The sequence below is a fragment of the Thalassophryne amazonica genome, chromosome 14 (assembly GCF_902500255.1).
Source record: "Thalassophryne amazonica chromosome 14, fThaAma1.1, whole genome shotgun sequence".
NCBI lineage: Eukaryota > Metazoa > Chordata > Actinopteri > Batrachoidiformes > Batrachoididae > Thalassophryne > Thalassophryne amazonica.
In genome coordinates this window covers 67,256,375-67,283,552 of record NC_047116.1, presented here as the reverse complement: position 1 = coordinate 67,283,552, position 27,178 = coordinate 67,256,375, and the positions used below count along the sequence as shown (strand labels likewise).

The window sequence follows — 27,178 nt, the reverse complement described above, 5'->3', positions numbered from 1 at the left end:
AAACTTCGTCAGCACAACCAAATAAGTAATAGGCACAATCCAAAAATAATAACACAAGTTAATCAGATGGTTCAAATTTTTGCAATTCCCTATTACTGTTCACAAAGTATTTGGTGTTTAGCCATGAAATCATTTAACCTTTTTAGCAAATACCTTTTCCAAAAAAGATTTTTTTTTTTTTTTTTTGTGGTAACAGTGAGATCTGCTCATAGTTTGAGTAGATATGTTTGTCACCAGATTTGAACAGTGATATCACCTGTAGCTGCTTTCATTTTTGCAGGAAATTTCCTAATCATTATTGAAATCACTAATACTCTTATCAAAATTATAACTGTCAGTTGATTTTGTATCTTTCTTTAAAAACCGTGAGTCTTCACAGAAGGCCGAGACCTTTTTACTTTACTTAAATAAAATTAGCAGATTAACACAAAATACACAAGTAGGGAATTAATTTGGAAAAGGTAAAAAATTTATAATCCTCTTTTCTAAAGTGAGAGAGACAGTCGATGCTGTTAAATTACAATCAGGATGGTACCAGCTTAATTAGTTAAAAGTGATTAAAAATGTTAAAACAATGCAAGAGTGTGCAATTTTATTAAGTTTCAGTTTTATTTATTTTCAGCATTAAACTACAAGGTTAGCCTTTTGAAGCCAGATAGGATACAATATAGTCAGCCACAAGTAGATGGCAGCACTGCTCACAAGACTTGTAAATTCAGAAAGGTGGGGGTCCGGTCTTTTGTATCTGAAATGAGCTGTTAAGCGCTCCATATAAAAAGGTGGAATAAACTTGGAAATCCATTTTTTGGCCATTTTGGCTGTCGTGTGACATTATGTTGCTGAAATCACTGCAGCTCCCACAATGCACCTCAATGGGAACTCTTAAATTTGTCATGTTCCACGGTTTCGAATGAGTGTTAGTGGAAGCTAACTTGCCTTTCTTATTTTTATTATCTTTAATGATTTGTTTATTATTTTACATTTTGCTTTGTGTAATGGATATGCCAAGGTGTGTGTGCCACTATACTTTGCATAGTAGAAACCAGAGGTGGTAAAAGTTGAAAATGAATCCCTGGATAAGTGAAACAGACGTAAAGTCTGGGTGAAGGCCTCTTTGTAAAATGTAATGCAAATAATTGGTTGAGTTAATAGGGTTTTAAAAAGGAATAGTTTACACCATGGGTCACACCCAGCTGTCACATTACAGCGTAACATATGTCACAACATAGAATTCAATGGACATCGACATTGTTTGACCTTTACCTCGCAGACCAAGCATTTAACACAGTCAAAACGATTCAATTTATTAATCCTATTAGCGCAACCAATAATTTGCACCACCTTTTACCAAAATTGGAACAAGTTTAACTTTTGACTCCTGTACAAACTCAAATTGACCTTTGTCACCATTCTTGCTGTTTTTACCCCATAACTCCATAAGATTCAGTCATAGATAGTCCAAACTATACCTTTTTGGAATCTTTGTGATGAGACACATCATGTGGTATAGTTTTCAATATGACAGGAGCATTTTTAAATTTTGACCCCTGTGTAATTATTCATTGACACTGATTTATGAAGAACATTCATGCCAAATCTGATACTTGTATCACCAAGTAAAGGATTGTTTCAGTTAATTGCTGCACTCTATGACCAAATCGATCACACATGAATGAGTTCATACCTTTCCCCTTATTGGATATGTTTTTCTTTATTTTCCACTCTTTCTGTCTGTCATGTGGACAACAATTTATGTGGTGGAAGTGACATTAGCCTGGCTGGCCAGCTGATAGCAGTTCACACCGTGCCGTGATCTTGTCTGTATGTAATTATCAGCATGTTCTGAGAATATGACTGCCCGCCCACACATGTGCATTGTGTGGACAGCTGATGTTGTTTATGGCACGATATGCATTCTCCAGCTGTGAGTTGCGAGTACACCGCAGTCATCTGTCCCAGCTGTACATGACAGCTGTCCAGATGCGCACTGCACTAGACAGCGATTGCACTCCGGCCACCTCAGCCGCACCTGACAATGGTAGATCATGGTGTGGGGAGAGGAGGCAACACATTCGCATGCCATTTGTATTACCGGGGGGGGGGGCACCGCACACTCGCATGTCATTTGTGTTGGGGGGAATGGCACACTCACACACCATTTGTGTTGCTTGGTTACACGCTCGTGGGGCACTGAGAAAATGTGGGGCCATTCGCACAGTCAGCTCGAAAGTGATCTGCCTGCTTTCTATTTTCGTCCTGGCAGCACAAATGGCCCCACCTTTTCTAAGTGCCCCACGAATGGTGTTAGATGTTCGTGGGTGGCATTTGGACTCCAGCTGAGAGTGGGTCGAATGACCATTCTTCTGGCATTCGTCGACATTCTGCCACTGGTGTGAAGGCTGCCTTGATCGCACCATTCGGCCAGGGTTCAACATGGCCGATGAGTTCATACAGCTCCTCTGCCACGGCACAATATGTTCGACCTATGTATGATATGCCGTGTGAATGTTGCGAACACGATCAGATGGTAGTGTGACTCATCTTGCCCGCCGTTTGAATGGGTTTCCGATGCGAGGGGCACGTGAATGTAGAGTGCATGTGCTGTGCCTGAATGGATTTGGTGACTGCTGTACGAGGCGTTCAAGTGCGGCTCTGATTTTGTAACTTCCCTAGAAATCCAACCAGATGAAGGTAATTATGTTTTACTTTGCATTTGTGTTGCTTCCTGTTCGCTCGACATCTCGTGGTCATTATGAGTGTGGTTTGTACCCCATATTTCTTACCAAATCTGATCTGAACCTGACATGGTTACTGTTTCTATTTCCATTCTAAAGAAATCCCTGCCAGCAAACGGGAAGAAAGCTGTTAGATCCTGTATTTTCATTTTTTAACGAACAAAAATAAAGTTTGCATCATTTGAAGCAGACTTGTTGACATCACAGAAAGCAAATGAAGTCTTTTAATTTAATCTGTAGGTCTTCTTTGTCCCTGAGTCAAACTCACAGTCTGATGAAAACTGCTATCCACAGAAGTAGACATCTGGAAGTACTTTAATTCTTTATCATGGAAACTCCTTGTGAATAATCGCAGCATTTAAAAAAAAATCCCTGTGTCTGCTCCAAGTGCATTTCTCAGTTGCCATCTCAGAAGAAAAAAACAATCATTTTAAGAGATTAAAGTCGATTCTGCAATTATTTTATTAGTCACAATGGTCCCAGCACTCACCACAGCCATCCATCATTTTCTCAGCATTCTGCTCATGATGAAAACAAATCCCATTAATGATCCACCAACACAAAAATAAAAAAGGATTGTTAAATTACATTGTCCGGACTGTGATGAAGACATCAACAGACCAAGATGGCAGCAGTACTTCCACAGAGCTGCCAGTGGCTATTGTGTAAAATGCATCGGAGCTTGACCTCTTGGTACGACGTTCTCATTGTCGTACCAAGAGGTACCTTCCCACTGTAGCCAAGTGCTTGCTCACAGGGGGTCGTTTTGACCGTTGGGGTTTTACATAATTATTGTATGGCCTTGCCTTACAATATAAAGCGCCTTGGGGCAACTGTTTGTTGTGATTTGGCGCTATATAAAAAAATTGATTGATTGATTGATTATCTATAGGTACATTTATAATCTTGGCTATATCACGCAGTAAATGGAAAGATTCCACTGACAACCTTGGGTGCACAGACAACAGAAAAGACACATTAAACATTCTACGTAGGAGCCAGTGGTGTCTCCAGAAACTGTCTTTGAAATATTCCTTGGTTTGTACTGTCCAGTTCTTAAGTGCCTCTGTAGATTATAGTCAGAATATGTCAAGTGCCTTTTCTATAGACTACAGGGCAAGAAGGGAGTACTTGGTCAAATTCATTATTTAATAAATAATAAATAATAATAATAATATAGAAATAAAACTGCATTGCCAAAGGGTCACAAGTTATAAATCATAATGCATCCAGCAACACCAAGAAATAGATTTCAGGAATTATTAACAGGCCAAAGTATCATATCAATCAGTCAGATACAATACTGGGGCTTCTCTGGCAACAAAGGCTCTGACTGTAGTCTTGAAGAGGAGGATGGTCAGTGAATAGACCTACATTAATTTTATGCAATGAGCATTTTCAGGCTGACTTCAAGATTTTACACTTTTCAGTCATTCATGATAAAATCTTTATGCCTATACACCTGTCCAGTAGTTTTCTGTTTTGTTGCTGTTTTGTGAGATATGTTTGCCAACATTTCACAACGTTTAAAGTGAATTTTATCTTTTGCAGCTGTACAGTAGTCATCAGGGTATCATATTATAATTATGCAGTGGTGGACACAGATAACCAAAAAATTAACTTTAATAACAGATAATCAGATAACTGAAAAGTTATCTTTGATAAAGCTAAAATGATAAACCACCCAAAAATGTATCGGAAGTTACAGATAACCGATAAATTCCAGTATTGTCTGTCATTTGTGCAAAGTTAAGATATAACATATATCTTTTAATGTTGAATAATGCACTAATTCTGAAGTTTTGTAACAAACACAGACAGATGGCATTCTGGGTAAAATGTGCCTCCACTAAACACTGATTGGTTGATTCATTCTATGTAAACCAACACGATAATGTCAAGTGTGTCGTGTGTTGGTGTTTACAGATAAATGTGCTTTTGTAAAATATGCCATTTCTTATTTGTAAAAAAAAAAAAAGGCATTTTCCAAAAAAAAAGCCAAGTTGTAATTAGATAACCGTCTGATATAACCGGTGTCAAAATAAATAGAACACTGCCATGATCTACTGGTGCCAGTGCGAGTTTTGGCCCTTTTTCAGCTGATTTTTTATTTGTGCGAGAATTTTTTGGATCGCACAGAGTTTCAGGTTAATCGCGCATCCTGCATCATTTAGTATACATGGAGTAATGAGCTGCATTTAACATCTCACGACCACCTCCTGATCGGCGATCATATGGTCAGATGAAACTCAAACCTGTTCTATATTCTGGTCGGCCGTTGTGAGGGTATCCCACTGCTGAAGCACTACAAGCGTCCAACCTCTCACACTGTGCCTGTGTAAACACCGCAGACCTGTCTTGTAATTTTTTTTTTAACTTTTAACTTTTCCTTCTAGAAACACAAGTCCGATGTGTGGTTTTTGAACATACAGTGTGTGTGAGAACATAAATGCGCTCTGAACTTTTACACCATGTGGTTCTGTGGTACAGTTTGAGCTGGAACTGAGTACGATTGAAAATATTGTACAGTGTCTGCCCAGCTTCAGTTTGAATACTGCCATGAACACTACTGGCCAGTAGATGGCAGTAGAGACCTTGAAAACTTGCCAAAACAAAATTCCAGATAATCTGTGTTGCTACTTGCTACGTTTAAGATGCGTGGAATTTAATAAATGCAAACACAATAACGTCTATAAACCCAGAGAATATATTCACGAGAGTTTTAGGCACTAGAGTTTAATACTGTTGTCTGTGGAGCCTGATCAAAGTGTCTCAATACATTTCTCCTGTTGTGAACATACTGAGATTACCCATAATGCACCTGGACACAGCATGTCCACACTAAAATCTTAAAAATTAGTGCATTACTTTAAAACTAAAACATATATCTGATATTTTCACTTTATAAAACTTCAGATGTGACGTTAATTTAAATAACTTGTCCGAAATAAGTTTGGTTAAAATTGTTAAAAATGTATGCCTCTGGATGACTTGGGTGTTATAGGCCGCGTATCAGTATGGGGTTAAAATAAATGACTTTGTGTGTGTGTGTGTGTGTGTGTGTGTGTGTGTGTGTGTGTGTGTGTGTGTGTGTGTGTGTGTGTGTGTGTGTGTGTGTGTGTGTGTGTGTGTGTGTGTGTGTGTGTGTGTGTGTGTGTGTGTGTGATTAGTTGTCCTTTGCCTGTGTCAGGGCTGGTGCTGGTTTGATGCAAGAAGTGGTAGGAGACCAATGCAGACTCACAGGCATGGTTGGTTTAGATGAATAATTGGCTTTATCTTGAAACCAGGCATTAGGTACGGTACACTGGTAGTCAGACATGGAAGCAGAGGTATCAGACATGGTATAGGGTGGGACGTGGTCCATAAACCAGGCCGGGGTCGTTCACACAGCGTCGAGGAACATAGTAGGCAAAGCAAAGGCAGAGTCAAAATACAAGTAGAGTTCAGGATATGGCAAGGTGGAGATCGGAGCACAAAAGCAAGGTCAAAACACACAAGAGCAAACTAGACAAGAACGTGAGGCGAGAAAGTGTACAAAGTCAACAATCAGGCTGTGAGCTGTGGAACTGTGAGGGTTTTAAAGAGGAGCAAACTAATCAGGTTGATGTGGAGCAGGTGTGTGGAAGGAGGTGCGGTTTAGTGACAAAGAAGAGGGACGAAAGGCAAGAAAGTGCAGGAAGGCAAAACAAGACGGTGCTAAGCAAGATAAGTAGGTAAGTAGGATAAGTAGTAGAAAGACTAACTGAATAACCTGACGTGTTCTAGACAAACAATAATGCGTGAGTGAAACCAAAAGGGGCAGAACTAAGAAATACGGTGGCAAGTCTAAAGAGAGAAAAAACAAGGATCTTTGAATTAAACGAAACTAGGATGAAACAAATACTGGCAGACAAGAGAATACAACAACTGATGAAGGCACAACGACTATGGATTGAACTGCAAATAACCAAAACCCAGAGAATACAGAATAATGCAATAAATAATACAAGATAACTGATGAACAGAAAATGTCATGAATAACAAATGGAACATAATCTGATGAGCAACACCAAAGTTAAAAAAAATAATAACGTGACTAAGCATATACAATAAATGTGATAAACTCATGATGAAAACAAACTGGCAGGACAACACTAGAATGGAACTGAATCATGACAAAGAAATACAAAGTGACAAAGAGACCAAGTAATAAAGCAAAATGGAACACAGAATAAACACATGATGAAAATAATCCACTAATAAGACAAAGCAGGAGCCGAAGGGGTTGTAAAGAAAGAAGGAATCAAAGCCTTGAACAGGGCCAAACCATGACAGCCTGCAGAGAGAGGATAGAGCTGTTTCTTCCAGAAGCAGTTCTCCTCTGTTTGCAGAGGGTAGAACTACACATCTGTTCACCTTTGTTTACCACGTTAACGGCCTAAAAATTATCGCACAAAAATTTATCGGATGATAATTAGTCTGATAATGATTTTCAAAGTTATCTGAAAAGATAATCCGATAATGAAAGCTTTATCTTTGATAATTATCGGTTATAGGATTATCGGAACAGTGCCCACCACTGTAATTATGGCTGTCAAAATAACACATTAGACTAATTAATTATACAGACTATATTGCTGGGGTGGGAATCAAGCAGTAAGTGTGTTTGTTGACAGAGCAGATGGTTCCCAGTTCAAGACCACCGGTGCCCAAACTCTATGTAATGTGGAGTTGTGTCAGGAAGGGCATCTGGTGTAAAGCTTGTGCCAACTCATCATGCAGATTCAATATAGGTTATGGGTAAACACAGTAAATGCAGTGTCCAATGGATTGAGCTGGGAAACAGTATGGCATCAAATCACAATTTGTTACTACTATCTGTACATAGACACTCTACTGTAGACATAACATATTTGGTCTGAACTGACCTGGAAGCAGTCTGGTTGGCTCTCCTCTCTTGGTTTCATGTAGATCATCTTCTCTTGTCACTGTGAACTCACATTCATAGCCAAAGTCCATCTGCTCTGCTCCAACGTACAGCATGATGAAAAGGTATTTTCTGGAATTCTCCTCATATAAGACTATATTGTGACACTTGTCCTTTTGCCACTGGCAGAGAAGTGATCGCCTACTCTGTTTCTCCACTCTGACAGAAGAAAAGTAATGTTAGGAAAATTAATATTTAAATCTGTAATTCTAATTCTGAAACCCTTGAATTATGACTTTCAATTATTTAAACTGCAGTTTGTACGAGGGTAGGCTGAAAAGTTCTAAGGCTCCCCATGAAGGAGTAATGCATTAACTGCATTATAGTGAGCCTTAGAACTTTTCAGCCTACCCTCGTAATAGACAAATGTACATATTAATATACATGTATGCTTACATAGAAATATGTTTTATACTCAACAAAAATATAAACGCAACACTTTTGGTTTTGCTCCCATTTTGTATGAGATGAACTCAAAGATCTAAAACTTTTTCCACATACACAATATCACCATTTCCCTCAAATATTGTTCACAAACCAGTCTAAATCTGTGATAGTGAGCACTTCTCCTTTGCTGAGATAATCCATCCCACCTCACAGGTGTGCCATATCAAGATGCTGATTAGACATCATGATTAGTGCACAGGTGTGCCTTAGACTGCCCACAATAAAAGGCCACTCTGAAAGGTGCAGTTTTGTTTTACTGGGGGGGGGGATACCAGTCAGTATCTGGTGTGACCACCATTTGCCTCATGCAGTGCAACACATCTCCTTCGCATAGAGTTGATCAGGTTGCCAATTGTGGCCTGTGGAATGTTGGTCCACTCCTCTTCAATGGCTGTGCGAAGTTGCTGGATATTGGCAGGAACTGGTACACGCTGTCGTATACGCCGGTCCAGAGCATCCCAAACATGCTCAATGGGTGACATGTCCGGTGAGTATGCCGGCCATGCAAGAACTGGGACATTATCCTGCTGCAACATGAGGTGATGTTCTTGGATGTATGGCACAACAATGGGCCTCAGGATCTCGTCACGGTATCTCTGTGCATTCAAAATGCCATCAATAAAATGCACCTGTGTTCTTCATCCATAACAGACGCCTGCCCATACCATAACCCCACCGCCACCATGGGCCACTCGATCCACAACACTGACATCAGAAAACCGCTCACCCACACGACGCCACACACGCTGTCTGCCATCTGCCCTGGACAGTGTGAACAGGGATTCATCCGTGAAGAGAACACCTCTCCAACATGCCAAACGCCAGCGAATGTGAGCATTTGCCCACTCAAGTCGGTTACAACGACGAACTGGAGTCAGGTTGAGACCCCGATGAGGACGACGAGCATGCAGATGAGCTTCCCTGAGACGGTTTCTGACAGTTTGTGCAGAAATTCTTTGGTTATGCAAACCGATTGGCTGGTCTCAGACGATCTTGGAGGTGAACATGCTGGATGTGGAGGTCCTGGGCTGGTGTGGTTACACGTGGTCTGCGGTTGTGAGGCTGGTTGGATGTACTGCCAAATTCTCTGAAATGCCTTTGGAGACGGCTTATGGTAGAGAAATGAACATTCAATACACGAGCAACAGCTCTGGTTGACATTCCTGCTGTCAGCATGCCAATTGCACGCTCCCTCAAATCTTGCGACATCTGTGGCATTGTGCTGTGTGATAAAACTGCACCTTTCAGAGTGGCCTTTTATTGTGGACAGTCTAAGGCACACCTGTGCACTAATCATGGTGTCTAATCAGCATCTTGATATGGCACACCTGTGAGGTGGGATGGATTATCTCAGCAAAGGAGAAGTGCTCACTATCACAGATTTAGACTGGTTTGTGAACAATATTTGAGGGAAATGGTGATATTGTGTATGTGGAAAAAGTTTTAGATCTTTGAGTTCATCTCATACAAAATGGGAGCAAAACCAAAAGTGTTGCATTTATATTTTTGTTGAGTGTACATTAAATTCTGTGTTGTGCAATTTTTCATTTTATCATATCCACCTTGAGTTTCTCTCTGAAAAATGTGCATGCATGCTTTGAGAAGTATGCATGAGGTACATGCAATTCTGCACATAGAAATTCCAGTTCATGTGTGGAAAAGCACATGTACATGGTTTATAAATGAGGCCACAGTATTTAGCTGTTACAAATACAGCCATGGGTGAAGAGGTGGAAGGGAACAGAAGCTGTTTCCAGTTTTGTTTTTTCTTCTTAATTTCACTGAAGCAACATAAATTCTCAACATGAAGACCTGCTGGAACACACACACACATACAACAAAATAATGAATGATTACCAAATGTACCAAAGGACACTGAACATTCCCATACTCAAAAAAAAGTTCTGAAGTAATTCTTTCTCTTCTTCTAGGGTTACTATACCACCTATTGAGTGCAGGATGTAGGGTTTGGCTTGGGGATTGAACATTTTCAGATGTTCAGGTGAACAAGGTTCTAGCAGATAAGGGCAGACGAGCAGGTGCTCCAACATCTGTTCCTCCCAACAGTCACACTTGGTTTGTCTGTTAAACATTAAACATGACCAAATGAGCCACACCGCATTCCAACCAGGCAGGAGAGGCTCCTGGAGACTGAAAAAGTAAAGCTTGTGTGGTGTTACCTGAAGATGAGCAGACCACAAAACTCCAGTTATGGATGTTGTATTGTATTGACTTTAGTCTCTTTTGGGCTTGTACAGATCCCTTAAAGGCCACATGCAAAGGTGCAGAATCTATATTTTCATTGAAGGCGGTTCCATATAAAGCCAGAATCATTGGCGTATTTTTCCCAAATTGGCCTGTGTCAAAATATTTCATTCCTTATTTGGACATACTGCTCCTGAAATATCCTGTGCTGGTGAAAATGTGCACTTCTGGGTAATCTGGGTGTCTTCTTAAAGAGGTATTCAGTACGGTGGACTCTGATATTCTTTTATTTATTAATTCCTGACTTAGCACCGAATGCGTTCCAGACTCTTTTAAACACTCTGTTGTGCAGCCTCTATTCAAAAATTTAAATATGAATCCTCTAACTTCAGGCCTCTCTCTAAATTGCCATTTTTGTCCAAAATTTTAGAGAAAGTGGTTCTTATTCAGCTCCAATCATTTTTAGTGGACAACAATATCTATGTATTCAGCCTTGTTTTAAACCATGCCACAGCACTGAGACAGCACTGCTAAGAGTTTTTAATGATTTAATGGTAAGTGTTGATTCAGGAAACCCTGCATTGCTCGTGCTCCTTGATTTGAGAGCTGCTTTTACACTGTGGACCATGGGATCCTCCTGGCATGACTGGAACTGTGTGTGGGCATTACAGGCTCTGCTCTCTCATGGTTCCAGTCATATTAGAGTGACTGGAGTTTTTCTGTTCAGCTTGGTGAATTTACTTCATCCACAACTCCTCTCATCACTGGGGTCCCCCAAGGCTACATCCTTGGGCCGATTCTTTTCCTGCTGTATGTTACCATTGGGGTAAATTTTTAGCAAATTTAATCTTTCTTTTCACTGTTATGCCAATGATGTTCAGATTTATCTGCCTTTAACATTAAAATCCAGTAACTCTATACAGTCATTGCTTGATTGTCTAAATGATCTTAAATCCTGGTTGACCACATTTTTTTTTTTTTAATTTAAATGAAAACAAGACTGAAATTACAATGTTTGTAAATGGTCCATCTGATTTTCCTGCTGGCTTTCTGGGCCCTCTTACACCAAACATCCAGTCATCAGTGATAAATCTTGATGTAATATTTGATGACAGGCTGAAATTTGATTGCCAGGTTAGTTCAGTTGTGAAAAACAGCTTTTTTTATTTAAGGATTTTATCAAAATTAAAAGGTACCCATTTGCTGTCACACAAAGATCTCGAGACTGTAATCCATGCTTTTATAAAGACATGAATGGATTACTGTAACTCGCTGTATTTTGGCCTGGACCATTTACTCCTGCACCGCCTGCAGCTGGTACAAAATGCAGCTGCTCCTCTCGTTACTGGAAAACGAAAGCGTGACCATATGACCCTGTCTTAGCTTCACTTCATTGCCTCCCGGTTGCTTTTAGAATAGATTTTAAAATCTTATTATTTGTTTTTAATGTTCTTAATGGCCTAGCCCCCCACTACTTGGCTGAGCTCCTTCATGTCTACGCCCCTGGCAGAGCATTGACATCTACAAATCTGCAAAGTAGCCCTACACCCTGTGAACACAGAGCCCAGGTCAGTACGTAGGGCTTGACTAGGTCAGCTAAGGAGGGAGGTGCACGTCCGTGAATAATTTTATAGGTTAGTGGCAGAACATTAAAATCTGATCTCACAGAGACAGAAAGCCAGTGAAGAGATGCCAAAATGGGTGTAATGTGGTCAAACGTTTTGCTTCCTGTCAATACTCTGGCAGCAGCAATTGGAACAATTGGAGTCCAATGCTGGACTGTGGTAAACCAGAAAATAGAACATTCCAGTCGTCCAATCTAGAAGAAACAAATGCATGGACAACCTGGTCTCATGGCAAGTCGTGATTCAGCAGCACGAAATATACATTAATCTATTGGTTCGTGCTATTGTGACGAAAAGTGCCTCATTTTTGTCACGGCAGCACAAATTCATTCTCATTCATTCAGTGATGGCTGCATAAAATTAAAAGTGAAGCGGTTAGGGTGGTTATGGTTAGGGTGGGGGGAAGGAGTAAGATTAGGTTATGGTTAAGGTTATGGGTGGGGGTGGGAGTAGGGTTAGGAATATAGTGAGTTTAGAAAAGCCCCATCACGAAAATTTGACTAATTTCTTCACGGGAGCATGAAAAAAAAAAACATGAGACTGGGCTGGCATGGATCAGGGTCTCTGCATCAGCCATAGACAGGATGGGATGGATCTTTGCTATATTTCGCAGGTGGAAGAAAGCAGTCCTCGTAATATCTCTAATGTATAGGTCAAAGGACAAGGTAGGATCAAAAATACCCCACGGTTCCTCACTTTGTCAATGTGATGCATAACACACAAGCTGAGGCTAAGCGTTAGCTCGTCAAATTGATGCCACTGGACCAAGAACCATTAAGGTCCTTCTTCCCAGATCACTCAGTTTCAACGGGCGGCCAGCTCTAGGAAGAGTCCTGATGGATCTGAACTTCTTCCACTTATGAATGATGGAGGCTACTGTGCTCATTGGGACCTTCAATCCAGCATAAATGTTTCGGTACCCTTCCTCAGATTTGTGCATCAAGACAATCCTGTCTTGGAGGTCTCCAGACAATTCTTTTGACTTCATGCTTGGTTTGTTTAAGAATAAGAATAAGACTAAGACTAAGAATAAGAATAAGAATAAGACTAAGAATAAGACTAAGACTAAGAATAAGACTAAGACTAAGAATAAGAATAAGAATAAGAATAAAGGGCCTTTCATACCGCACACTTTCCACGCGTCGGCAATGCTTCCCAAAGCGTCGTGACATCAAACGCTTCGCTTTGGAAGTGGCAAGGGGGGCAGAGATTGCTACGTCACACTCTGGCTGTTTCCACAACCCGAAAAAAGTTGAGTGATCGAAATCTTGAATTTGCGTCACTTGAACCACAAAAAAGCTTTAAAGTAGACCTGCATTGAAATAAATGCAGTCAGATCTTTGGACCAAAAAATGACTTCTATTTACACGTAAGATCCTTCTGAATGTAGTAAAGTAAATCTGCAAGCCCAGATCTGTCATTCAATGGAGAAATCTTAGTTTAAAAATGACAAATTTACAGCTAAAATTTAGCCCTCCGCAAAACTGTCAGTACATCCGGGACACTGCCGAGACATCAGAGAAAAGACTATCCCAGCATGCATTGCGCGCGCCAACTGTAATTTGTGGATTTACATCAGTTTGCATCTCTTACAAAAGCACCTTTTTATTGTCTTATAGAGGGTTTTCATGTGACGTATCGGTCGCGTCATTTTGTGTCCCGTGGCCATTCTAGATTACAACGCGGTGGCCGCTGTGATTACACTTCGTGCATTTGGCGAACAATTGCAGAAGTTTCAACGTCGGCGTGAAGAAGCCTCACGGCGCCGTGGCGCTGTGAGAGATCCGCCGCTAACAGAAGTCCACTGCTCCCAGAATTTTATTTTATTCGGCAATAAAATTATATAACAATACATAAAAATACCGCAGAGGATAACACAAGAATGCCTCCAATACGGATGCTTATTTACATTGCGGTCCTCGAGCACCGAGCTGCTGATCCGCAAGCTGCCCTTCCAGCGCCTGGTGAGAGAAATCGCTCAGGACTTCAAGACCGACCTCCGCTGTCTTGCGGTACGTTTGGTGAGTATACATTTCTTTTATTGTTGCTTGAAAATGATTTTTGGGGACTTTTTCCATACGCCCATTTGATTGAGTGGTGTCGCATTGAAAATGTACTGTCTTTAGCCTCCGGTGTTACCGTTGCAGGGTACGGATGCGGGACCTGCAAAGAATTCAAGTCATTAAAAAATATAAACCTCTCTCAGCGGCCACGGAGCTCTGCGGCTCCGATTACCGAGACCGTGCAGCGCTGCGGATTTTGCCGCAAGAAGTCTGTCCTTGCGGGCAACAGGTGTTACTGGCCGCTCCACATCAAAACACAGAAGAACAGAGAAGAACAGAGAAGAACGTCGCCCGCTGTCGATGTCGCTGCTGATCTGAGCATGCTTTACTTTTGGAGCTTACTTTTGGATGTTGAAATCAGGATGTGTATAACAGTAACATTACTAACAGATAAAATCAATTTCAATGCGGGATCGGACTGAAGGCTTTTTTTTTTTTTTTTTTTTGATCGGACTGAAGGCGCAAGCGCGTCGTCTTCTCCCCGACGTCATGGAAATGACCCGGATGTACAAACTGTTTTCACGGAGGGCTAAATTTTAGCTGCAAATGTGTCATTTTTAAACGAAGATTTCTCCGCTGAATTACAAATTTGGGCTTACAGATTTACTTTACTGCATTCATAAGGGTCTTATAAATACATATCAGCTATTTCTTTCTGAGATCTGACCACCTTTATTTCAATACAGGTCTACTTTAAAAAAACAGCAGTAGAATGATTCTCCCGTCACCCTGCTGGGAGAAGCTTTTTCCAGCTACTTTTCGGAGTGACGCCGACCGAGGGAGGACTTGTTGTGAAAGTGTTGGAACACGGACCCACAACAGGGGGCGCAATGAACGGACAATGGAGAAGGTAAATAACAAGATTTACTTCTGTGAAACAGGCACAATTAATATAACAAACACAATTTGGGGTCGAATCCGCTGGTGTCATGTGGGCAGGCTCGAAGGTAGGAGACGTCCGTCTCAGTCGAACCGGAACCACCCAGATCTCCTCTGCCACCGAACCCTGGAAATACTGGAACCGCCAAGTCCCGAATCCCCAGGTGGCCACTGCCTCCGCTCGTCGGATCCGGTACTGCTGGCAGGAGAGAGCGACAACACACAGGCGTGGATGACCGCACCCAGTAACGGAGAGGGGAGAAGCCGCCTCCACCTCTTGTCAAAGAACAGCAGGAAGGTGAGTACTTATCCAAAACAGTGAAGCTATCTGTAGTCACCAGTCCTGAAAAGGTTTAATAGGTTTAGCTGGTTAATATATATAAATGCAGAGAATACTACCTTAGTCTTAGGCGATATCTCGGCACTGAGGTGGAGACGCCGTCCTCCTGATATACCTCTGTGCTGAGTGGAACAGCTGTGTCTGGTGATGGGTGACAGCTGTCACCCAGGCTACTCCCATGATGCGGCAGCGCCCTCTGGTGCCTGGAGCCCGCACTCCAGGCAGGGCGCCCTCTGGTGGTGGTGGGCCAGCAGTACCTCCTCTTCAGCGGCCCACACAACAGGACCCCCCCCTCAACGGGCGCCTCCTGGCGCACGACCGGGCTTGTCCGGATGGCGACGGTAGAAGTCGGCCAGGAGGGCCGGGTCCAGGATGAAGCCCTTCTTCACCCAGGAGCGCTCCTCGGGTCCGTACCCCTCCCAGTCCACCAGATACTGAAAACCCCGGCCCATCCGACGGACATCAAGGAGCCGGCGGACAGTCCAAGCCGGCGCCCCATCAATAATCCGGGCAGGAGGCGGCGCCGGACCCGGGGTGCAGAGGGGTGAGGTGTGAAGAGGCTTGATCCGGGAAACATGAAAAACTGGATGTATCCGCAGTGAGGCCGGAAGCTGGAGCCTCACTGCGGCGGGGTTGACGACTTTGAGGATCTTATACGGTCCGATGTACCGTTCCTGGAGTTTTGGTGAGTCGACCTGTAGAGGAATGTCCTTGGTGGACAACCAGACCTCCTGCCCAGGACGATACTTGGGGGCCGGGGCTCGCCGCCGGTCTGCATGTTTCTTCGCCCTCGTCCGGGCCTGCAACAAGGCAGAGCGGGCGGCACGCCACACCCGACGGCACTTCGGTAGGTGGGCCTGGACCGAGGGCACACCGACCTCTCCCTCAACCACCGGAAACAAGGGGGGCTGATACCCCAAGCACACCTCAAACGGGGAGAGGCCGGTGGCTGATGACACTTGGCTGTTGTGGGCGTACTCGATCCAGGCCAGGTGGGTACTCCAGGCCGTCGGGTGCGCGGCTGTCACACAGCGAAGTGTCTGCTCCAGTTCTTGATTCGCCCGCTCTGCCTGCCTGTTGGTCTGGGGGTGGTACCCAGACGAGAGGCTGACCGTGGCCCCCAGTTCCCGGCAGAAACTCCTCCAGACGTGTGAGGTGAACTGGGGACCGCGATCGGAGACGATGTCTGATGGTATGCCATGCAGACGGACGACGTGGTGGACCAGGAGGTCCGCTGTCTCCTGGGCCGTTGGGAGCTTCGGGAGGGCCACGAAGTGGGCCGCCTTGGAGAAACGGTCCACTATCGTGAAGATGACGGTGTTTCCCTGGGACGGCGGGAGACCCGTGACGAAGTCCAGACCGATGTGGGACCAGGGGCGATGAGGCACGGGCAGTGGCTGTAGCTGCCCTGAGGTCTTCCTGTGGTCGGCCTTGCCCCTGGCGCAGGTGGTACAGGCCTGGACGTAGTCCCGGACGTCGGCCTCCAGGGATGCCCACCAGAAGCGTTGCCGGACGACTGCCACGGTCCTTCGCACCCCTGGGTGACAGGAGAGCTTAGAACCGTGACAGAAGTCCAGGACTGCAGCCCTAGCCTCTGGTGGGACGTATAGTCTGTTCTTTGGTCCGTTTCCGGGGTCCGGGACACGGGTCAGGGCCTCCCGGACGGTCTTCTCCACGTCCCAGGTGAGGGCGGCCACGATAGCGGACTCCGGGATGATGGGATCCGGGGGATCCGACGGTTCTGTTTTGACCTCATCTTCGTGCACCCGGGACAATGCATCCGATCTCTGATTCTTGGTCCCGGGACGGTAGGTAATCCGGAAGTCAAAACGGCCAAAGAACAGTGACCAGCGGGCTTGCCTGGGGTTCAGCCGCTTGGCGGTCCTGATATACTCCAGGTTCCGATGGTCAGTGAAAACCGTGAATGGCACGGCTGTTCCCTCCAACAGATGTCTCCACTCTTCGAGGGCCTCTTTCACAGCAAGGAGTTCCCGATTGCCGACGTCATAGTTCCGTTCAGCGGGGGTCAACCTGCGAGAAAAATAGGCACACGGGTGAAGGACCTTATCGGTCTTCCCGCTCTGGGAGAGCACCGCTCCTATCCCTGAGTCCGAGGCATCCACTTCAACCACTAACTGGCGGCTAGGATCGGGCTGCACCAGAACTGGTGCAGATGAGAAGCGCCGTTTCAACTCCTTGAACGCGGCCTCGCACCGATCCGACCAGGTGAAGGGAACTTTTGGAGAGGTCAGGGCTGTCAGGGGGCTGACTACCTGACTATAGCCCTTGATGAACCTCCTGTAGAAATTAGCAAAACCGAGGAACTGTTGCAGCTTCCTACGGCTTGTAGGTTGGGGCCAATCTCTCACCGCCGCAACCTTGGCCGGATCCGGGGCGACGGAGTTAGAGGCGATTATAAACCCCAGGAAGGACAAAGAAGTGCGGTGGAACTCACACTTCTCGCCCTTCACAAACAGGCGGTTCTCCAACAACCGCTGCAGAACCTGACGGACATGCCGGACATGAGTCTCAGGATCCGGGGAAAAGATGAGTATATCGTCCAGATACACGAAGACGAACCGGTGCAGGAAGTCCCGCAGGACATCGTTTACCAACGCTTGGAAGGTCGCGGGAGCATTAGTGAGACCGAACGGCATGACCAGGTACTCAAAATGGCCCAACGGGGTGTTAAATGCCGTCTTCCATTCGTCTCCCTTCCGGATCCGAACCAAATGATACGCATTCCTAAGATCAAGTTTGGTGAAGATATTGGCTCCATGCAAGGGGGTGAACACCGAATCCAACAGGGGCAACGGGTATCGATTGCGAACCGTGATTTCGTTCAACCCCCTATAATCAATGCATGGACGAAGCCCGCCATCCTTTTTACCCACAAAAAAGAAACCAGCACCCATCGGAGAGGTGGAATTCCGGATCAACCCGGCAGCTAATGAGTCCCGGATGTAGGTCTCCATTGATTCACGCTCCGGCCGTGAGAGGTTGTACAGCCTACTGGACGGAAACTCACTGCCTGGAACCAAATCAATGGCACAATCATACGGGCGGTGGGGAGGAAGCGTGAGAGCCAGATCCTTGCTGAACACGTCAGCGAGGTCATGGTACTCCGCCGGCACCGCCTTCAGATTGGGCGGGACTCGGACCTCCTCCTTAGCTTGGGAGCCGGGAGGAACCGAGGAACCTAGACACTCCCGATGGCAGGTTTCGCTCCACTGAACCACTACCCCGGACGGCCAATCGATCCGGGGATTGTGCTTTAGCATCCATGGAAACCCCAAAACCACACGGGAGGTGGCCTGAGTCACAAAGAACTCGATCACCTCCCGGTGGTTACCTGACACCACCAGAGTTACTGGAGGTGTCTTATGTGTGATTGGTGGGAGTAGGGAGCCATCTAGCGCCCGAACCTGCACAGGCGAGGTAAGAGCCACCAGAGGGAGCCCTATCTCCCTGGCCCATCTACTGTCAAGCAGATTCCCCTCAGAGCCCGTGTCCACCAGTGCTGGGGCCTTCAGGGTTGAATCCTCAAACAGGATCATGACTGGGAGTCGTGTAGCAATGTGGGTGTGTCCCACGCGAATGTTTTGGCCCACCCCTGGCCCAGTCTCTAGGGGCGGGCGGTTGGCGTTTGACCGCTCAGGGCAGTCTCTCACATGGTGCTCCATTGAACCACAACCAAGACACGCTCCGTGGGTCCATCTCCTCTGTGCATCTGGTGCCCTAAATGTTGCCCTACTCGTGTCCCTAGCTTCGTCAGTAGGGGGAGCTGTGACCCCACGGAGCACAGGAACAGAGGAGCGTGGGGAGGGCGGAGCTCGATCGGACCCGGAAGGGAGAGGGACGACGCGTGCCTGGCCACGCCCTTCGCCTCGTTCCCGACGGCGTTCTTCTAACCGGTTGTCGAGTCGTATGACTAGATCGATGAGCCCATCTAAATCCCGCGGTTCGTCCTTAGCCACCAGGTGCTCTTTTAGGACCAGTGACAGTCCGTTTACAAAGGCAGCGCGGAGGGCAGTGCTATTCCAGCCGGATCTCGCCGCCGCGATGCGGAAGGCGACTGCATAGGCAGCTGCGCTCCGACGCCCCTGTCTTATTGACAGTAGTGCGGTTGAAGCGGACTCTCCTCTGTTGGGATGATCGAACACCGTTCTGAGCTCCCGTACAAACCCATCGTATGTATGAAGGAGCCGCGAGTGCTGCTCCCAGAGCGCTGTAGCCCAAACGCGTGCCTCCCCGCGAAGCAGATTTATCACATAAGCTACTTTGCTAGCATCAGTCGCGTACATCACGGGACGCTGTGCGAAGACGAGCGAACACTGCATCAGAAAGTCCGCGCACGTCTCCACACAGCCTCCGTATGGCTCTGGAGGGCTTATGTATGCTTCTGGGGACGGAGGAAGGGACCGTTGAACGACCAGTGGAACGTCACTTTCGCACGCAGGGTCCTCGGGAGGGAAAGCCGCAGCGGCGCCCGAAGGGCGCGCCTCCACTTGTGCGGCGAGAGCCTCCACCCTGCGGTTTAGGAGAACGTACTGCTCGGTCATTAAATCGATCCGAGAGGTGAAAGCGGTGAGGATCCGCTGCAACTCACCGAGTACCCCTCCCGGAGCCTCCGCCGCGCCTTGGTCTTCCATTGGCCGTTCAACAGCCGGTTGACGCCCCTTGGGGTCCATGACGCTGGCCGAGATATCCTGTTGTGAAAGTGTTGGAACACGGACCCACAACAGGGGGCGCAATGAACGGACAATGGAGAAGGTAAATAACAAGATTTACTTCTGTGAAACAGGCACAATTAATATAACAAACACAATTTGGGGTCGAATCCGCTGGTGTCGTGTGGGCAGGCTCGAAGGTAGGAGACGTCCGTCTCAGTCGAACCGGAACCACCCAGATCTCCTCTGCCACCGAACCCTGGAAATACTGGAACCGCCAAGTCCCGAATCCCCAGGTGGCCACTGCCTCCGCTCGTCGGATCCGGTACTGCTGGCAGGAGAGAGCGACAACACACAGGCGTGGATGACCGCACCCAGTAACGGAGAGGGGAGAAGCCGCCTCCACCTCTTGTCAAAGAACAGCAGGAAGGTGAGTACTTATCCAAAACAGTGAAGCTATCTGTAGTCACCAGTCCTGAAAAGGTTTAATAGGTTTAGCTGGTTAATATATATAAATGCAGAGAATACTACCTTAGTCTTAGGCGATATCTCGGCACTGAGGTGGAGACGCCGTCCTCCTGATATACCTCTGTGCTGAGTGGAACAGCTGTGTCTGGTGATGGGTGACAGCTGTCACCCAGGCTACTCCCATGATGCGGCAGCGCCCTCTGGTGCCTGGAGCCCGCACTCCAGGCAGGGCGCCCTCTGGTGGTGGTGGGCCAGCAGTACCTCCTCTTCAGCGGCCCACACAACAGGACTGACCACTTGGTGGGATATCAATCGAACCGCGACAGCGGGCCGACCCGCACGGAGAAGCCAGGATTTGGGGCATCATTCCTGGGCAGAGCGAGGCAGGCAGCCGGGGTGATGGAGCAAACCCACTCAGTCCGAAATCTCCCACTTTTTGGATATATGCAAAGTCCCAGTTTGACCAACAGAGTTTAGTTCTGCAGCTTTATCAAGGTGAGAATAATATAAAAATAAAACGTGACATTTACTGAACTGCTGTGAAGGTTTGATGATCAGCTAACTTTAGCTTAGCCTTTTAGCACAGTTGATCTGAGTGAACGCTTTAATTTGTAAATGGCTCAGTCTTTTTTTATTTTTACCAAATAAAGCTACAGCTTTTTTCGGACACCACAAAAGCTCAACTTTAAATAACTTTTTTGGGGGCGTTTTTTTCCATAGTTTTTTTTTTTGTTTGTTTCTTTGCTTTTCTTTTTTTATATATATATAAACTGTTTAGTGTTTCTTTATATTTTAAGAAATATTTTTATTTGTCCCAATCAGGAACATTTGCTGTGCAGACAACCAAAATACAGATGCACTTCAAAAACATCCATTGATGAGCTGAACACCATGAAGTCCAGTCGAAAGAAAATATCTCTGCAATGTAATATTATGCACGCGTGTCTGCAAACGATGATGACATGGAGAAAAAAAAAAACACACGGGATCACCCCGTATCAGGGGCGTATCAGGTCATTCATGTAAAGAATAAAAGGAAGAAAAAGTCATCCATGTCACTTCAGTGCTTCCACATTAATGTCCAGGAGGAGGATAAATCCTGTATTGTCTGTTCTTTATAGCAGGAATTAAATATTAAATAGTGCGGTTGTGTTTTTCTGTGTACATGTTTTTTTTATTGTTTTTACAGTGAGGACAGAATCATGGCCAGTAACATGACTGTGTTACAATTAAACAGTACATTAAGTGCACTCACATTATTTTTGTGCTTTACACATTTCCGTTGATTTATGCACAACATATATAATATGTCCATCATTTACTCGCTGCTGCTGCTGCTATCTGAGTGTGATGTACGTGCTTGCACTCTTCATGCATGTGCACACGAAACCATCACCCTGGGATCGCTCACGCCTGTCCGACAATTTGTCCCTCCCGACAATAGTTGGAATGTTTTGCCATTCGCCAAAAAGGGTTGGTTTTTTTTTCGCTTTTTTTTGGCCGGTCCCTGCTTCTTTTGCCCAACTTTGTGTTATGTGTGAAGGTTCAAGAGACCTTCACAACTTCTGTAAATGTACAATTCTCCTTCTTAGATCTTCACTTAGTTCCTTGGACTTTCCCAGTGTTCTGAGTATTGATCAGTCCAGTGAGTGCTGTCAAACACGTCCTTTTTATACTGGTAAGACACACTACCAGTTGTAGTCAATCATGATTACGAATGAGGAGTTAATAAGCCTAGGCCATGTCACGTTAAAAGACATTGCAGAACCTTCAGCACCACTTATGAAAAGAATTAAGTGAATGTAGAAATGTTTGAGCCTGTATGTATAATTCTGACCCTGTGTGGGTTAGATAAAATCTTAAATGAATTCAAACTTGTGCACCCAATTCTTGTTTTATAAATGAATTCATGAAGTCCGTTCAATCATTCCACCCTGACAAAAGAACAGTTCAAAGACATGTTTAAAAGCCCAAAATGACATGACATTCATGTACATGATGGGTGTATGTAAATTTCAGACCAAAACTGTATGTGAGACACAGGCCATGTCAGAATACATACAGAGATAGTTGGTTCAGTCGTACATCGACAATGCTGTCACTGGCATTGTGGCCACAACTGATAGAGACTGAGCCGTCACCATTCACTGTCTGAGTCTTTGGCTGCACCACCTCAAAACCTGAAGGTTAAAAAAGAAAACCAGCTATTGTGTTAAAGTCACATATCACACATGGATATAGTTTCTTCTACCTTATCTTGGTTGATAACTAGAGGTATGATACTGCCCAACATGCACAATACAGTATAAATTACTAATAAACTAAAAGCCCACACTGACAGTGAGAGCTGAGTTAAAACATATATTTACCTTGGCCATGGGAGATGAGGCTCAGATAAGTCATGATGAAGATGGTAATCCTGATCATAGTCATCTTGATGGGTCTTGAGCTGTTGTTACAGCAGCTCATTCTCATGATTTTGTGAACTTCATTAAACAGGAAGGGGAAATTTTGTGGTCAACCATAATGCTGATGAAATCTTGACATTTTGTCATGTGCACTTCTCTTACTGAACATGAAGGTACTTGTTTGTTGTCTCTGGATTTCTTGCTGAGCTGTGACTTTTGAGGTTGACAGGTTTGTCTGGGCTATGTGCTGGCAGCTCTGTTCCAGAACTGCAAACCCTGCACTTTTTTAAACTGGGAAAAGCTACCAATCTATGTATAATAACTTAAAAGTATAAATTACAGGGTGAAATCCCAGAGTTTAGGTTTTTATCACATTACCTCTGTCTGTATGCTGCCAATTTAAATAAATGGATCAAAATAGTCACCTTAACAGTAAGTTGGGGTACAGTCAAAAGTATTTTGTCTGTACCCCAAAAGAAAGTAAAAGTATTTAGACAGTAATATGATGTTTACAACTATCACAATGCATTTGAAATGATCTTAAACAGCACACTTGAATGTTCCACTACAATTTTACCAGAAGGCACACATGAGATGCAAGCCTAGCTTTCATCTGCTTTGTTGTATGACAATCCTTGTCTTCTGCACTTTGTGCAATCCTTGTCTTCTTCCTTGTCTTCTGTATCAGAAGACAAATGCAGCACCATTTCTCCAACCACAGCCACACATGCCTACGTAACTTCTTCAGAGTTACTTGCATGTCTTGGTGGCTTCCATAAACCATCTATTTCTTGCCCGGCTACTCCGTTTTTTGAGAATTGCTTTCTCCAGACAGGTTTATCATACAGACCATCCTGTTTGTATAATTCTTAAGAATTGAAGTAAATAAAGTCACTGCAATGCATGGTGTATTTGAAGATTGACATCATATTTTAGGCAGTCTTTACCAACAGACTTAAAAAAAACCCATATATTTTGTAAGAATAAAGCAGGTGTGGTAGACAAGCAAAACTTCTGTTTCCAGAAGGTTTCAAGACCACCCTGCTCATTCATCTTGTAATGTTGTGCCACCATGTAAATTTGTTTTATTTTTATAATTGTGTTTTCCAACATTTAAATTTGGTTTGCATTTCCCAGCTACCATACAGCAGGTATTTTTTGTCTTGTGGTTTGTAGTCATTTACCAATTTTTTTAATGTATCATTTTTATGCTATTCTTTGACTCCCAGTGCAAGAAGAAGTTTGTTTTTTAACCACTATTTGGTTTGAAGTGAGTGCTGATGACTGGAATGATAAAACCCAAGAGACAGTCAATGAGTCAGTGATGTTTTTCCAAAAAGGGTTCATGTATGTGCAGTTCAACATAGCGATGGAAGTACCTGGAACTCCTTATGGTGTGAGTACGTTTAATTCTGTGACAAAACTATTTTAAACTTTTTTTGTTGCCCAGTATAATGAAATGGATGAATGGCTTAGTGGTTAGCACTGTTGTGTCACAGCAAGAAGGCTGTGGGATCGCTTCCCGCCTGGTCCTTTCTGTGTTGGGTTTGTATGTTTTTCCTGTGTTTACATCGGTTCCCTCCAGGTGCTTCAGCTTCCTCCTGCTTCCAAAGACATGCAGGTTAGATGCCTGTTCATGTGGGCCTGTGATCAGACAGGGGTCGTGTCCAAGGTGTAACCCGGCCAAAGAGTTACATACAGGTGTGCTCAAAAGTTTACATACCTTGGCAGAAGTTTAGCTTTTTTTGGCCATTTTTAAGAGAATATGAATGACAACACAAAAACCTTTTTCTCACTCATTGTTAGAGGTTTGGGTGAAGCCATTTATTGTCAAACAACTGTGTTTCCTCTTTTTAAATCAAAATGACAAGAGAACTACCCAAATGACCCTGATCCAAAGTTTACATACCCCTGTTCTTACTGTGTATTGCCCCCTTTAACATCACTGACAGCTTGGAGTCTTTTGTGATAGTTGTGGACGAGGCTCTCTGATGGTAAAGCTGCCACTGAATATGTTTCAGACTTTATTTACATCAATTACAAAGAAATACAAACAATATGGCACTTTATGGTAAATCTGCATGGAGTAGACAGTTCTCAAAAACTGAGTGACTGTGCAAGATTGGAGAAATTATGCACAGTGCAAGCTTTGCATTTTGTATCACCAGTTATCCATCTTCATGATGAAGTGCTATAGAGGAGGATTTTCTTAAAAAGAAGACCTGAAAGTTTAGCTACAAATTGTCAGAAGGTACATCTGAGATGCAAGCCTGGATTTGATCTGTTTTGGTGAAAGAAAATCCTTCTCTGCTCTACTCCACTATGAAGCTAAGAGTAGTGAACAGTATGGTTAGCACTGTATTGGTAACCCTGTATTGGTAGCCTCAGCAAGGCTACCAATACAGGGTTTTTCATAATGGCACAACTGGAGCCAATAATCATACAGTTAGTCTTTACTGTATTTAACACTAAATGGTAAATGGACTGCACTAATATAGCGCTTTTCCATCTGCATCACAAGCTCAAAGCGCTTTACAAATAATGCCTCACATTCACCCCGATGTGAGGGTGCTGCCATACAAGGTGCTCAAACCCAATGCCTTAACCACTAGACCACCACCTCCCCTAACACTAGCTTGTTAGATGTTACCCAGTCAACTACATTGTGCAGTTCCATATTTAAAGCAGTTTCTAAATCATTGCGTGAGCGTGCTGATGTAGAAATGGTTGAATCATCTGCATACATCACTATACTAGCTTTATCTAAAATATATGGTAAATCATTTGTGAAAATTGTTAATAATAATGGACTGAAGCAACTCCCTTGTCGCACTCCACTTACGACACATACCATTCATTGCTATGCTGATGACACTCAGTTCCACATGCTGATAACTGCTGGTAATCTCAGTCACATAAGACTGAGATTACCAGCTCCAAGAGCTGCACTGAAGCAAGGCAATCCTTAGAGGAAAAGCTTGCCAGCGAAGAAGCCGCTGGGGACAGGTCCTATTCATTGTGGTTACGTTGCTGGCCAAATGTGACGTTGTGCCGCAGGTGTCTATATGTAAAATACAACTATCTAATGGTAAAAAACACCTATCTAATGCTTATATGTAAGGTTATTTAAAAATAGTTAAGGTTATATAAGGTCACTGAAAAGGAATTATTTTGTAGTCCAGAGAATTAGGGGGTTGATGTTAAGAGGGAAAAAAAACAAACTAAATATTTTAAGTTGCTTGTGAAGTAATCTTGACAAGAGGATTGTTTGCCTTGGTTGATAGTTTATATATGGTTACTGGCTTTGTTATACTAGTGATAAGGAGTGTGATCTCTAGAGAATTAATAGCTCAGCATGGGGTTTTGAGGCTACTTTTTTCTTTTTCTTTTTGTGGGTCACTGACAGGGAATTTTGTTTGTTATATATTTATTTTGTTTTATGGTAAAAGATGTCTGATACGCACAATTGTGGGCAACACTCATTTTTTGGCTTTTTAAGTCGGAATATAAAGAGGATGCATGACCCTGTAAAACACAGCAGTTTTTACACATTTAAAATGTTTGAGTTCCAACATTATATTTCTTAGATTTCTTAGATTTGAATGATCACCAGTTGATATTGGGGGGGGGTTTAACTGTGTGTTGGACCTTTATCTAGATCGGTCAAACCCAAGGCCCAATAGTAAGATTTCAAAGGTAGACACCGTTATCAAGTCATTTGTTGAATCCTTTGCACATTTTGATCGCTGGAGAAAAGAAAATCCAACGATGAAGCAACATTAGTTTTTCTCTCCAGTGCATAATTCATACACAAGGATAGATTTTTTTCTTCTCGACAGCAGGATCCTTCCTACAGTCAGGGAGTATAAATATAAAAGTATTGTCATATCTGATCATGGCACCATACAGCTACACATAACCCCATAAACCCCAACGCACCTGGCGATTTGACCCCCTGAATGAGTTTAAAGAGTTTATCCAAAAACTCATTTTACTTTCACAAGGTCACTGCTTGTTCATGTGTGGTGGTTTGTTCCGGCATGTTTTATGTTGGGGCCCCATCTCCTCTGTGTCTCACTTCACAGTTATTGCTTTCACCATGTTATGTGTCGGACGCAGCCCGGAGAACCGACCAGCGTTTGAAGGACCCAGTATAAAATAAGCAGAGCACGGTACAAAGGATAACAGAGTTTAATAAACATAACAGTGATGTGATAATACAACAAATAAGTGTGCGGTCTGCGAGGTGGTAATTACGGTGCGCTCCCAGCTGCACAAACGGTCCAGAGCCAGAAACAGTTCGGACCCAAGGACCCCGCCGACACCCCCCAGGTGGCCGCGACAAACCGAGTCTCAGGAAGTGTGCTGACGA

The 27,178-nt window shown here is 44.2% G+C and overlaps 1 protein-coding gene across 1 annotated transcript in view; it reads right to left on the bottom strand.

Moving 5' to 3' along the window:
- LOC117524680 overlaps positions 1-22,856 on the bottom strand; it is a 40,998-nt gene extending 18,142 nt beyond the window's left edge. Inside the window, exons 1-3 of the mRNA XM_034186497.1 lie at positions 22,768-22,856; positions 22,461-22,578; positions 7,643-7,860 (exon numbers count right to left, since the gene is read on the bottom strand). Of these exons, the coding sequence (XP_034042388.1) occupies positions 7,643-7,860; positions 22,461-22,578; positions 22,768-22,831 (400 nt within the window). The 5' untranslated portion in view covers positions 22,832-22,856. The remainder of the gene's footprint in view (positions 1-7,642; positions 7,861-22,460; positions 22,579-22,767) is intronic.
- Positions 22,857-27,178: the final 4,322 nt, after the last annotated feature.